Source organism: Bombina bombina, chromosome 1 (assembly GCF_027579735.1).
Source record: "Bombina bombina isolate aBomBom1 chromosome 1, aBomBom1.pri, whole genome shotgun sequence".
In the NCBI taxonomy this organism is placed as follows: domain Eukaryota; kingdom Metazoa; phylum Chordata; class Amphibia; order Anura; family Bombinatoridae; genus Bombina; species Bombina bombina.
This window is the reverse complement of record NC_069499.1, coordinates 718459239-718472400: the sequence shown is the minus strand read 5'-3', so window position 1 is coordinate 718472400 and position 13162 is coordinate 718459239. Positions and strand designations below refer to the sequence as shown.

The following is a 13162-nucleotide window of genomic DNA, read 5'->3' as shown; positions in this document are numbered from 1 at the left end:
AAAAACTTTGACATCACAACTCCAGACCTGACAACTGAAAAATATTTAATCGTGATTTGTTCATTAATTTATATATATGATCATATCACAGGAAGTACAGCACAATAAAATAAATATACTATCTTACACAAATTTGTCACTTTTTACTAATCAAAAGCTGAAACTTATTAGTGTGATTTGGAGTAGACCAGAAACAGTGGCACTGACTGGTTTAAATAGTCTTGCGTTCCAATGCAAAAATATTACAAAGAAGAGTTACATTTCTTATTGGTTCCTAGCATTGTCAATCACAATAAAGCTCCAAACCTCTTGCCGCCGCTAGTGACGTATTCTAAAGCGTCTGCAGATAGAGATTTTGGGAGCCATGGGGTTAACCGGAAATTCACAGTCATAAGCGTGAATAATACATTTTGTTGTCCCTCAATGTTGTTAGTCGGTTTAGGGAAATATCAATCACTAAAATTCCGATACGGAAGCTTTACCGAGGTGTGCTTGAAATGCAGCTATTTGTATTGAATGTATGAGACAAGCTTGTTATCCTGTTTGATGGCGCAGGCAGTGGGCGTACCCGGGATTTCAGTCGGTGTTCTGTCCTGTAACTTAAGTTTGTAGGAGAAAGTATTTATTTATTTATTTATTTATCCTTATTTGTATGCTATTTGTGCTACAGCGTCTAAATCCAGACGCCCTACTGGCATTCACAGCAGATGCTGATTTCTTCACCGAGGCTGGCGGCTAGGAAGCTTATAGTTACTATTGAAGAGTTAGTATAGGGCAAGGAGTCATGTATCCATTTTAAAACGTAGATGAGATACAATAATAATTGGAGCTGATCTTTATAAACTAGACATATAGGAAAAAAAACTGCGAACAATAGTACGAATTGAAAATTTAGATAACTGGATAATTATTGTTGTGCATAAATAATGATGCAGCAAGAAAACTTTGAGATACTATAAGTATGTGTTACATGGGTTTAAAATAATATTTGCTTTATTTAAAATATATCTTCTGGTACTTTAAGATTTGCCAATCACTAAGATTACTAAATAGATGTAAAACAAACTTTGTATTAGGCAAAGGGCAACCTGACAATCGATCAACTTTAACTCCAGAAAGGTTGATCTCTGTGGGATACCTCCTCAGAGCATCCATTATCCATAAGGCTTTAGAATGCTGCAGCTTAAAGGGCATGAAGATGACCTTATAGAGAGCAAAGAGCTCCACCTTGCTGTGTCTCTGGACCAACCTCAACACCTGAGTGAACTTCTCTCTCATGACAAATACAGAAACCTTATCAATGCAAGCAGTGGTTGGGGAATTCCAGTGACCCCTCTCCGTCTGGCTGCGGCCAAGGGATTTGTTCAGTGTTTAAAGGTTCTTTTGGACAATGGGGCAGAGGTGGACAGCTTGGATGTTAAGGCTCAGACACCTCTATACATAGCAGTAAACTATGGGCATCTTGATTGTGTCAGCGAATTACTAAAAGCCGGAGCCAATCCTGGTGGAAGCATCTACAACAACGCCTCCCCTATTCTGATTGCTGCGCGTGAAGGAAATGCCAGCATCCTAAGAGAGCTATTAGAATATGGTGCTAATGCAAATGTCAGGCCAAAGGTGCCTGACTGGGCTTTTAGTAGTAGCATCTCCACTGGTCCCTTGTATTTTTCGGCAGTATATGATCATTTGGAGTGTTTTAGGACTTTACTTCTCTATGGGGCTGATCCTAATTACAACTGCACAGACATGGAACTCCTTAAGAAGATAAAGAATCCCAAATCTGTTGTGGAGCACTGTCTGCAACGTAAATGTAGTACCCAGTTTGTGGAGCTGCTTATTGAGTTTGGTGCCAATGTTTACTTGCCTGACCTGAATAATGATGAAGAATATCTTAAACATGACGCAATGAAGCTCTTGTTAAGAGAAAGAGGTAACAATTGCTTAGGATACACCTATGACATACAATTCATTAAATCACTTAATTCTCTACTACACTATTTAGCAAACGTAACTTCTGCCATACACACTAGTTGTTATTATTATTTTCTTTTCTTTTTTTCTTGCTTACTGTATAAGATAGTTTAGATAACGTGGTAAACACCTTATTGATGGTCAGGAACATTGTGTGTGTGTATACACATATGCATAAGGTTTAACCTTTTCTGTCTGGAGGGTGATTAGTAGGCATCTACTGCTATACTGCGACTTTTAAGATAAGGCCTTTGTCATAGTTTCCATTAAATGTTTAGTAGTAAACTGACATGCCATTTATGTGACCTAAGGTCATGTGACGACATAGGATTTTATAAGTCACAGTGAGGATGCACCCAAAACCAGAGGTAGTTTCTCATGGTGACCCCTCATTTGAAATATATAATTCTGTCTTTTTCAAGGAGTTCTGGAAGAGGAGGCATAATAGAGCCTTGGGGGTAGATTTATCAAGCAGTGGATGCTGCAATTCACCCCCAAAGTTTCAGGTCCGCCTGAAGCAGCAGTCATAAGACCGTAGCTCCTTAACTCATCCGACACCTGTGAAGTGGCGGACAGCAATCATCCCAATCAGATCATGTCTGCCGACATTTGATAAATCTACCCCCAAGTCTTCCCCAAACCTAGTCCACCCATCATAGACTGATTACACAGCCTCTAAATGCTTTTCCTGTTTGTGATTACTTAAAAGAAAACAAAACTTTAGGAAGTGTATAAGCCACCCTGTTTTTAACCCCTTCATGATCGAGCCAAATGCCCAAGTTCTGAACGTAAAAAAAACTAGAATTTTCATCTATATGCATGTTCAACCATAATTTATCTCTTTCACATTAAGTGCACCCACACTTATTATATATTGTTTTTTAGGGGACAAATAGGAATTTTTTTTTAACATCAAATATTTATTTCTAGACTAATTTTATATGAAAAAAATCTGTGTAAGAGCTTTTAGGTTCTCCAAGCAATTTTATTGTGAATACCATAATCCTGATAGACATTCATGCAATATAACGCCCATATTTGTGTTCAGTGATGTACAATGATACCCCCCCCCTCCCTACATGTAAGGGTTTTATGGGATTTCAGGAAGTTACATGGGGCCTGGCCATTTACATGGAAATTTGGCACATTACTTTTCTGGACCTATCTCACCTTAGACACTATGGCAGCCCAGGAATGAAAACTACCGCATCATGGCATACCATATGCAAAAGTAGACAACCCAGGGTATTCCAAAATGTTTGTTTTTTCTTTTTCTTTTTTTTGTAGCCACTCAGTCACAACACCTGTCCAAATTAAGTTGTAATTTTTTGTATGCGTTTTTCACACAAACACTGCACTTTGGCTGTTTCTATCATCATCATTGTTTTTCTGCTGTAAAACACCCAGACTTGTGTTCAGCGAAGTCCTTCGAGTTCAGCAGTACCACCCATATACCGGTTTTATAGGGTTTCTGGAAGTTCATGGCCAAATATGGGGCCTGCTTATTTCATTCTTCATACATGGAAATTTGGCATCTTGATATTTTGGGCCTTTGTCATCTTTGAGACATTATGGCAGCCCAGGAATGTAAATTACCCTATTGTGACATACCACTTGCAAAAGTAGACAACCCAGGGTATTCCAAATGGGCTATATCTGGTCTTTTTTATGTAGCCACTTAGTCACCTGTCCAAATTTTAGTCTATGTGTAAAATATATATATATATATATATATATATATATATATATATATATATATATACACACAAACCCTGCCCTTTCACTGTTTATATCATCCTTATGTTTTACTGCTATAATACACTAATATTTGTGTTCAGCAATGTCACACATGTACAATTATGCCACTCCCAATGCACAGGTTTTATGGGGTTTCAGGAAGTTACATGGGGCCTGCCCATTTACATGGAAATCTCGCACATTGATTTTTTTGGGCCTATGTTGCCTTTGAGAGACAGTATGGCAGCCCAGGAAAAATACACTCATTATGGCATACCATTTGCAAAAGTAGACAACCCAGGATATTCTAAAAGGTGTATTTAGTTCTGTGTAGTCAACTTCTCATGACCTCAGAGTGGCTGTGCTTAAAATGAAGATAAACCTTGATGAACGAAAGCCCGGTTTTTAAAAAATACTATTAAAAACAGGGGCACTTTCATTCATCAAAGTTTAGAAAGCAGCCATTTTGTTTAAAAACGTACCTTTCTTCTTTTCACAGCCAGAGCAGCTTCTCCCACACGGAGATCCTCTCTTCACACGTCGGCAATGACTAATCCGGCTTCCTCCAATTACGGCATGGCCTCAGGCAATGACTTCCCCTGGGGGGAAAGCCGTGATTAGAAGAAGAAGAAAAGTAATTTTTTAAACAAAACAGCGGCTTTCTAAACTTTGATGAATGAAAGTGCCCCTGTTTTTTAATAGTATTTTTAAAAACCGGGCTTTCATTCATCAAAGTTTACCTTCACTTTACTGTAAAAAGAGACAGGTCAAGGGATCCATGAAGTTAGGAATACAGAATAATAAAATAAATCAGGAAGACATTCCCCCCCCCCCCCCCATATTTTTGCTATACTCTACATTGCACAATGGCTTTCGGATCTATGTATCTTTTCTCTTTACAAACACTGGCACTGTAGTTTTTATTGTGCATTGTGGAGAGCATGTACACTTTTTTTTTTTTTTTTTTGACAGTGTATCGAAGGATCAGTAGCTCATTGTGGCATAAAGCTGACGTGCCCCTATGTTTCTTTCCATATGCCAGCTTCAAATTTGCTTTTTGAAGGAGCAGTAATGCACTACTTTGAGCTAGCTGAACACACTGGTGAGCCAATGACAAGAGGCATATGTGCAACCACCTATGAGCAGCTAGCTCCCTGTAGTGCATTGCTTATGCTGAGCCTACTTGGGTATCCTTCCCAACAAAGGATAACAGAACTAAGAAATGTAGATGAGTCAATTAGAAAATTGTTTGAACTTGCATGCTCTGAATCATGAAAGTTCAATTTTTACTTTTCTATCCCTTTAAGAGTGTGAGCTAGGTCAAACTAGAGAAAGTAATGTAGAACATAAAATAGGGCTAGGTTTATCATACTACTGGTGGACAGGAGTGTACATCCTTGCTCCTGTCTGCCCTGCATCGCCTCTTGTGGGCAGCAATCCGATGCCTGCATTTATCATTGCACACGTGTGCTCGTGTACAACCCTGCCTATGGGCAGAGACTGTCAATCTCCCCAGTTGGAAAAGTCCGGGGAGATTGATATCCGCCACATAAGAGGTGGAGGATAGGGTAGAGAAGCACCAGTCTAATGACCGCTGCTTCTTAAATCTAGATAACAGGCTTGCTCATGCGAACCTGCAGCCGATGGGGCTGAGACAACTTGATAAATCTTAGCCAAACTAGTTAAGTGCATAAGTAGATCAAGCTATGGAAGAAATAGAAAGTATGTCAGGCTGTAGAGCAAAACCTGATTTAGCTTCATCAGTAATGCTGTGTATTTCAGACTTTATACCCTAACATTTGTATTTATTTTGTGTTTGATGCAGTTTTACAATGAGGTTTTTTTTTCTGTTAAGCGATAAGAATGAAGAATATATAGAGAAAAAAAATGTAACATAGCTTTCCAAGAGTTTGCTGCGAACACTGTACCAGAGGTAGTCGTCATAAAGAAATATAGTCAGATGTCATGGTAGACATGAATGCTTTAAAGGGACAGTCTAGGCCAAAATAAACTTTCATGATTCAGATAGAGCATGTAATTTTAAACAATTTTCCAATTTACTTTTATCACCAATTTTGCCCTGTCATCTTGGTATTCTTAGTTGAAAGCTTAACCTAGGAGGTTCATATGCTAATTTCTTAGACCTTGAAGCCCACCTCTTTTCAGATTGCATTTTAAGTTGTTCACCACTAGAGGGTGTTAGTTCACGTATTTCATATAGATAACACTGTGCACGTGAAGTTATCTGGGAGCAGGCACTGATTGGCTAGACTGCAAGTCTGTCAAAAGAACTGAAAAAAGGGGCAGTTTGCAGAGGCTTAGATACAAGATAATCACAGAGGTAAAAAGTATATTAATATAACTGTTAGTTATGCAAAACTGGGAAATGGGTAATAAAGGGATTATCTATCTTTTAAAACAATAAAAATTCTGGTGTAGACTGTCCCTTTAAAGCATAATGTTGATAAACAGTGACAGAGTTGGAGTGAAGTGTGAAGTAAAACAAATGTTTGAGAAGGACAGGAAAATAGGTATTTGATATGTGCATTCAGCAGTTTTGTTCTCTGCTGATATGTGGAAGAAGGCGGACCCTTGCAGCTTTCGGCTAATTTCGGAGACCAAATTATTGTTGTGAAAGTGCAACACATTAATATCTGGATTTGGTGTGTTGCACTGTCACAAGAATAATTTATATGGCATATACTTATCCACTCTGTGTCACTGTCTACATCGGCTTGCTGTGATACCATTGGAAGAGGAAGGAAGGGGAGGGTTCCCTACCTACAGAAAAAAGATTTTGTGAGGGATGGGTTTCCTATGCTACAGAAACGGGTGAGGAAGAGGGGCCCTATCAGTTGAGGGGGTGAGGGGCGATCGCTACACTACAAATTTTCTATTTTTATTTTTGATAAATACAATCTATAAAGTGGGTACTGACAGCTGCCAGTACCTAAGATAGTGGCACATAGGGAGAGGGTAGGAGAGATGTTTGGGGTTGGATCAGGTGGGTGAGGAGGGTTTCCTACACTACATAAATGGGGGGATACTGTACGTAAATTGCAGACTGTCAGTTCCTAAGATGGTGGGGACCAGTGTGGGGGGGGGGGGGTTAGGCGAGAGGGTAATCTCTACACTGCAGGTAAATTTAACCTTCCAAGCTGATAGTGAAAAAGGGTGTGTGTACAAGCGCTAAGGTAATCCCCAAGCTGTATCCAAACAGAGATCCTAACCAACCTCCAAAAAATATGCACAAGTAGTAAGAAGTGAATACAGCGAGTATATTTATCCCTTGACCTCTTGTTGGCGCTGTATTCACTTCTTACTACTTAACCTTCCAAGCTACCTGATCAACCCATTCGCTGCTGGGAATATTAGAAGTGTGGTGCGCAGCTGCAATTAGCCACCTTCTAATTACCAAAAAGCATTGGCAAAGCCAAATATATCTCCTATTTCTGAACAAGTGGATCCCAGACAAGCTTTCACAGCCATTTGTGCGTTGACTGCACAAGCAGTATGTAAATAATTTCAGTAAGAAATTGTTAAAAGTTAATGGGTAGATAACAAAAAGAAAAGTCTATTGCTGTTTAGCCCATTAAGAAAAAGGCAATTTTTAAATTTCCTTCCCTTAAAATGACAGTCTAGTATTAATTAAACTTTCATTATTCAGATAGGACTTTTAATTTTAATCAACTTTCCAATTTACTTTTATCATCAAATTTGCTTTTTTCTCTTGGTATTCTTAGTTTAAACTAAACATAGGTAGGCTCATATGCTAATTTATTAGCCTTTGAGGGCTGCCTCTTATCACATGCTTTTTAAATCTCTTTTCAACACAAATAGACAGAAAGTACAGGTGGGCCATATAGATAACACAGGGGATTATTTAAGATCTAGCACAAAACAATGCTAAATTTAAGACAATAGATAATAAACAGTCACAGTCATGTGATCAGGGGGCTGGAAGAAGGTTACTAGATACAAGGTAATCACAGAGGTAAAAAGTATATTAATATAACTGTGTTGGTTATGCAAAACTGGGGAATGGGCAATAAAGGGATTATCTATCTTTTAAAACAATAACAATTCTATGGTAGACTGTCCCTTTAAGGACAAGGGCTGTTTTTACATTTCTGCCGTGTTTGTGTTTAGCTTTAATTTTCCTCTTACACATTTACTGTACCCACATATTATATACTGGTTTTCTGGCCATTAAATGGACTTTCTAAAGAAACCATTATTTTTATCATATCTTATAATTTACCATAAAAAATATTATAAAATATGATGGAAAAAATACACACTTTTTCTAACTTGGACCCCCTAAATCTGTTACATATCTACAACCACCAAAAAACACCCATGCTAAATAGTTTCTAAATTTTGCCCTGAGTTTAGAAATACCCAATGTTTACATGTTCTTTGCTGTTTTTGCAAGTTATAGGGCAATAAATAGAAGTAGCACTTTGCTATTTTCAAACCATTTGTTTTCAAAATTAGCGCTAGTTACATTGGAACACTGATATCTGTCAGGAATCCCTGAATATCCCTTGACACGTGTGTGTGTGTGTATATATATATATATATATATATATATATATATATATATATATATATATATATATATATATATATATATATATATATATATATATATATATATATATATATATATATATAAATAAAGAAAGAAAGAAAAACGAGGAACCAGGAATTTCAAATGCCAAGTGGCTTATTCAAACACAGGGTGGGTAGCACTTACACAGGTGTGCAAGGGGTGCTAAATCTGACGTGTTTCGCGCATATTCACATGCGCTTCATCATATATATAATATATATATTTTTTAGTAGCTAACCCAAAGTATTGAAGTATTGATCTAGGCTCATTTTGGTATATTTCATGCCACTATTTCACAGCCAAATGGGATCAAATAAAAAAAAAAAAATCATTCCCAAACTTTTTCACAAACTTTAAGTTTCTCACTGAAATTATTTACAAACAACTTGTGCAATTATGGCACAAATGGGTTGTAATTGCTTCTCTGAGATACCCTTTGTTCGGAAATAGCAGACATTTATGGCTGTGGCATTACTTTTTGGTAATAAGAAGGCCGCTAAATGCCGCTGTGCACCACACTTGTTTTAGGCCCAGCAGTGAAGGGGTTAATTAGGTAGCTTGTAGGGTAATTTTAGCTTTAGGGTAGTAAAACGTGTATAATTATAACTGTTGGTTATGCAAAACTGGGGAATGGGTAATTAAGGGATTATCTATCTTTTAAAACAACAAAAATTCTGGTGTTGACTGTCCCTTTAACTTTTTCACTAACTTTGGGTTTCTCACTGAAATTATTTACAAACAGCTTGTGCAATTATGGCACAAATGGTTGTAAATGCTTATCTGGGATCCCCTTTGTACAGAAATAGCAGACATACAGGTGAAACTCGAAAAATTTGAATATCGTGCAAAAGTTAATTTATTTCACTAATGCAACTTAAAAGGTGAAACTAATATATGAGAGAGACTCATTACATGCAAAGCAAGATAGTTCAAGCTGTGATTTGTCATAATTGTGATGATTATGGCTTACAGCTCATGAAAACCCCAAATCCACAATCTCAGAATATTAGAATATTGTGAAAAGGTGCAATATTCTAGGCTCAAAGTGTCCCACTCTAATCAGCTAATTAAGACATAACACCTGCAAAGGGTTCCTGAGCCTACAAAAGGTCTCTGTCTGGTTCAGTAAGAATCACAATCATAGGAAAGACTGCTGACCTGACAATTGTGCAGAAAACCATCATTGACACCCTCCATAAGGATTGAAAGCCTCAAAAGGTAATTGCAAAAGAAGTTGGATGTTCCCAAAGTGCTGTATCAAAGCACATTAATAGAAAGTTATGTGGAAGGGAAAAGTGTGGAAGAAAAAGGTGCACGAGCAGCAGTGATGACCGCAGCCTAGAGAGGATTGTCAGGAAAAGGCCATTCGAAGTCCAGTGTGAAGTTTCCACAGTCTGTGTTGATTTGGGGAGCCATGTCATCTGCTGGTGTTGGTCCACTGTGCTTCATTAAGTCCAGGGTCAACGCAGCCGTCTACCAGGAGATTTTGGAGCACTTCATGCTTCCTTCCGCAGACGAGCTCTATGGGGATGTTGACTTCATTTTCCAGCAGGACTTGGCACCTGCCCACACTGCCAAAAGCACCAAAACCTGGTTCAATGACCGTGGGATTACTGTGCTTGATTGGCCAGCAAACTCTCCTGACCTGAACCTCATAGAGAATCTATGGCCCATTGCCAAGAGAAAGATGAGACATGAGACCGAACAATGCAGAAGAGCTGAAGGCCGCTATTGAAGCATCCTGGTCTTCCATAACACCTCAGCAGTGCCACAGGCTGATAGCTTCCATGCCACGCCACATTGAGGCAGTAATTTCTGCAAAAGGGGTCCAAACCAAGCACTGAGTACATACATTGTGCATGCTTATACTTTTCAGAGGTCCGATATTGTTCTACAGGTATGTACAATCCTTGTTTTATTGATTGCATGTAATTTTCTGAGATTGTGGATTTGGGGTTTTCATGAGCTGTAAGCCATAATCACAATTTTGAAAAATCACAGCTCGAACTATCTTGCTTTGCATGTAATGAGTCTAAGTTACATTAGTGAAATAAATTAACTTTTGCACGATATTCAAATTTTTCGAGTTTCACCTGTATATGGCTTTGGCATTGCTTTTTGGTAATTAGAAGGCCGCTAAATGCTGCTGCGCACCACACTTGTATTATGCCCAGCAGTGATGGGGTTAATTTGGGAGCTTGAAAGGTTAATTTTAGCTTTAGTGTAGAGATTAGCCTCCCACCCGACACATCCCACCCCCTAATCCCTCCCAAACAGCTCTCTTCCCTCCCCTACCCCACAATTGTCCCCGCCATCTTAGGTACTGGCAGGAAGTCTGCCAGTACTTAAGTTAATATATATATATATATATATATATATAATATATTCTGCTGTGAAGGACCCCCCTCCCCCACTATTTGCCACCATTTTGGGTACTGCCAGTACCCACTTAGCAAACAAATGTGGCTTTTTTTTCTTTTCTTTTTTTTAATAAAACCTACTTTTTCTGTAGTGTAGCTGCCCCACTCCATACCCTACCCCCTCTCAGATCCCTTTTGAATTTTTTTCACCCACTCCTCTGCCACCCACCACTCTCTCTCCCACCACATGTTTTGAATAGATCACAGGCATGCCCACCGGCACGCACCCGACACCCATTTCCCCACTGCTGGCCAGAAGTTTACCAGTGATAGGGCCCCTCCCTGCAATGGCTCCCACCCACCAACGATCTGCACCATTGCTGGCTGATGCAGAGAGGGTCACAGAGTGGCTCTCTCTGCATCAGTCTGCAAAATAAAAGCTATTGCAGTGATGCCTCAATATCGAGGCATCACGGCAATACCTTGAAAGCGGCTGGAAGCGATCAGGATCACTTCCAGCCGCTTGAAACCCCTGACGACGTACAGGGTATGTCGTTGGTCTTTAAAGACTAGTTTTTGTATGCCATACCCTGTACAACGTGTGTCGTTAAGGGGTTAAATGAAGTGATAGTAAAAATGCTAAAAATCCTCTGGTGCTCTGGGCAAGTTTTTCTCTAATTTTCCCAGTCCTTAAAGGGACAGTCTAAACCAGAATTTTTATTGTTTAAAAAGATAGATAATACCTTTATTACTCATTCCCCAGTTTTGCATAACCAACACAGTTATATTATTATGTTTTACCTCTGTGATTAGCTTGTATTTAAGCCTCTGCAGACTGCCCCCTTATCTCAGTGCTTTTGACAGACATGCACTTTAGCCAATCAGTGCAGACTCCTAAATAACTCCATGGGAGTGAGCACAATATTATATATATATATATATGATACACATGAACTAGTACTGTCTAACTGTGAAAAACTTTCAAAATGCTCTGAGCTAAGAGGAGGTTTTCAACGGTTTAGAAATCAGTTTGAGCCTACCTAGGTTTAGCTCTTCAAAAATACCACCAAGCAAATTTAATGATAAAAGTCTATTGGAAAGTTGTTTAAGATTTTATGCCCTATCTGAATCATGAAAGTTTAATTTTGACTAGACTGTCCCTTTAAGGGGTTAAAGAGACATTAAAGTGACACGGAACCCACATTTTTTCTGTCGTAATCCAGATAGAGCATGCATTTTTATCATGAAAGTTTAATTTTGACTAGACTATCCCTTTAAGTAATGAAGTATATGAAAGTTTTTTTGTTTTTTTTACTACATATAATTAAACAATTTATATCACAATCTCAGGCTTAAAGGGACACTGAACCCATTTTTTTTTCTTTTGCGATTCAGATAGAGCATGCAATTTTAAGCAACTTTCTAATTTACTCCTATTATCAATTTTTCTTCTTTCACTTGCTATCTTTATTTGAAAAATAAGGCATCTAAGCTTCTTTTCTGGTTCAGGACTCTGGACAGCACTTTTTTTTATTTGTGGATGAATTAATCCACCAATCAGCAAGAATAACCCAGGTTATTCATCAAAAATGGGCCGGCATCTAAACGTACATTCTTGCATTTCAAATAAAGATACCAAGAGAATGAAGAAAAATTGATAATAGGAGTAAATTAGAAAGTTGCTTAAAATTGCATGCTCTATCTGAATCACAAAATAAAAAAAATTGGGTTCAGTGTCCCTTTAAGCCTGAGATTGTGATATAAATTGTTTAATTATATGTAGTTAAAAAACAAACAAAAAAACTTTCATATACTTCATTACTTAAAGGAATAGTCTAATCAAAATTAAACTTTCATGATTCAGATAGAGCATACAATTTTAAGCAAATTTCTAATTTACTCCTATTATCAAATTTTCTTCATTCTCTTGGTATCTTTATTTGAAAAAGCAAGAATTTAAGCTTAGGAGCAGGCCTATTTTTGGTTCAGCACCTGTGTAGCGCTTGCTGATTGGTGGCTACATTTAGACACCAATTGGCAAGCGCTACCCAGGTTCTGAACCAAAAATGGTCGAGCTCCTAAACTTACATTCTGGCTTTTTCAAATAAAGATACCAAGAGAACGAATAAAAATTAATAGGTGTAAATTAAAAAGTTGCTTAAAATTGTATGCTCTTTCTGAATCAGGAATGTTTCATTTTGATTACACTATTCCTTTTCCTGTACTCTAACTACAAATTTTTGTGAATGCCACAGTTTCTTTAAAGTAAGACGTCAACTTTTTCTTGCTTATCTGTTCTGCTAAGGACGATTAAAGGGATAGTAAACACCAAAAGTTTTATTGTTTAAAAAGGATAGATAATCCCTTTATTACCCATTCCTCAGTTTTGCATAACCAACACAGTTATAATTATATACTTTTTTACCTCCTGTAATTACCTTTTTATCTAAGCTTCTGCAGCCTGCCCCTTTATCTCAGT

The 13162-nt window shown here is 37.9% G+C and overlaps 1 protein-coding gene across 1 annotated transcript in view; it reads left to right on the top strand.

Annotated features, from left to right (window-relative positions):
• The first annotated feature begins 354 nt into the window (after positions 1–354).
• The window catches only part of LOC128645904 (ankyrin repeat and SOCS box protein 12), a 34070-nt gene continuing 21262 nt past the window's right edge, over positions 355–13162 (top strand). Inside the window, exon 1 of the mRNA XM_053699221.1 lies at positions 355–1930. Within this exon, the coding sequence (XP_053555196.1) occupies positions 1174–1930 (757 nt within the window). The 5' untranslated portion in view covers positions 355–1173. The remainder of the gene's footprint in view (positions 1931–13162) is intronic.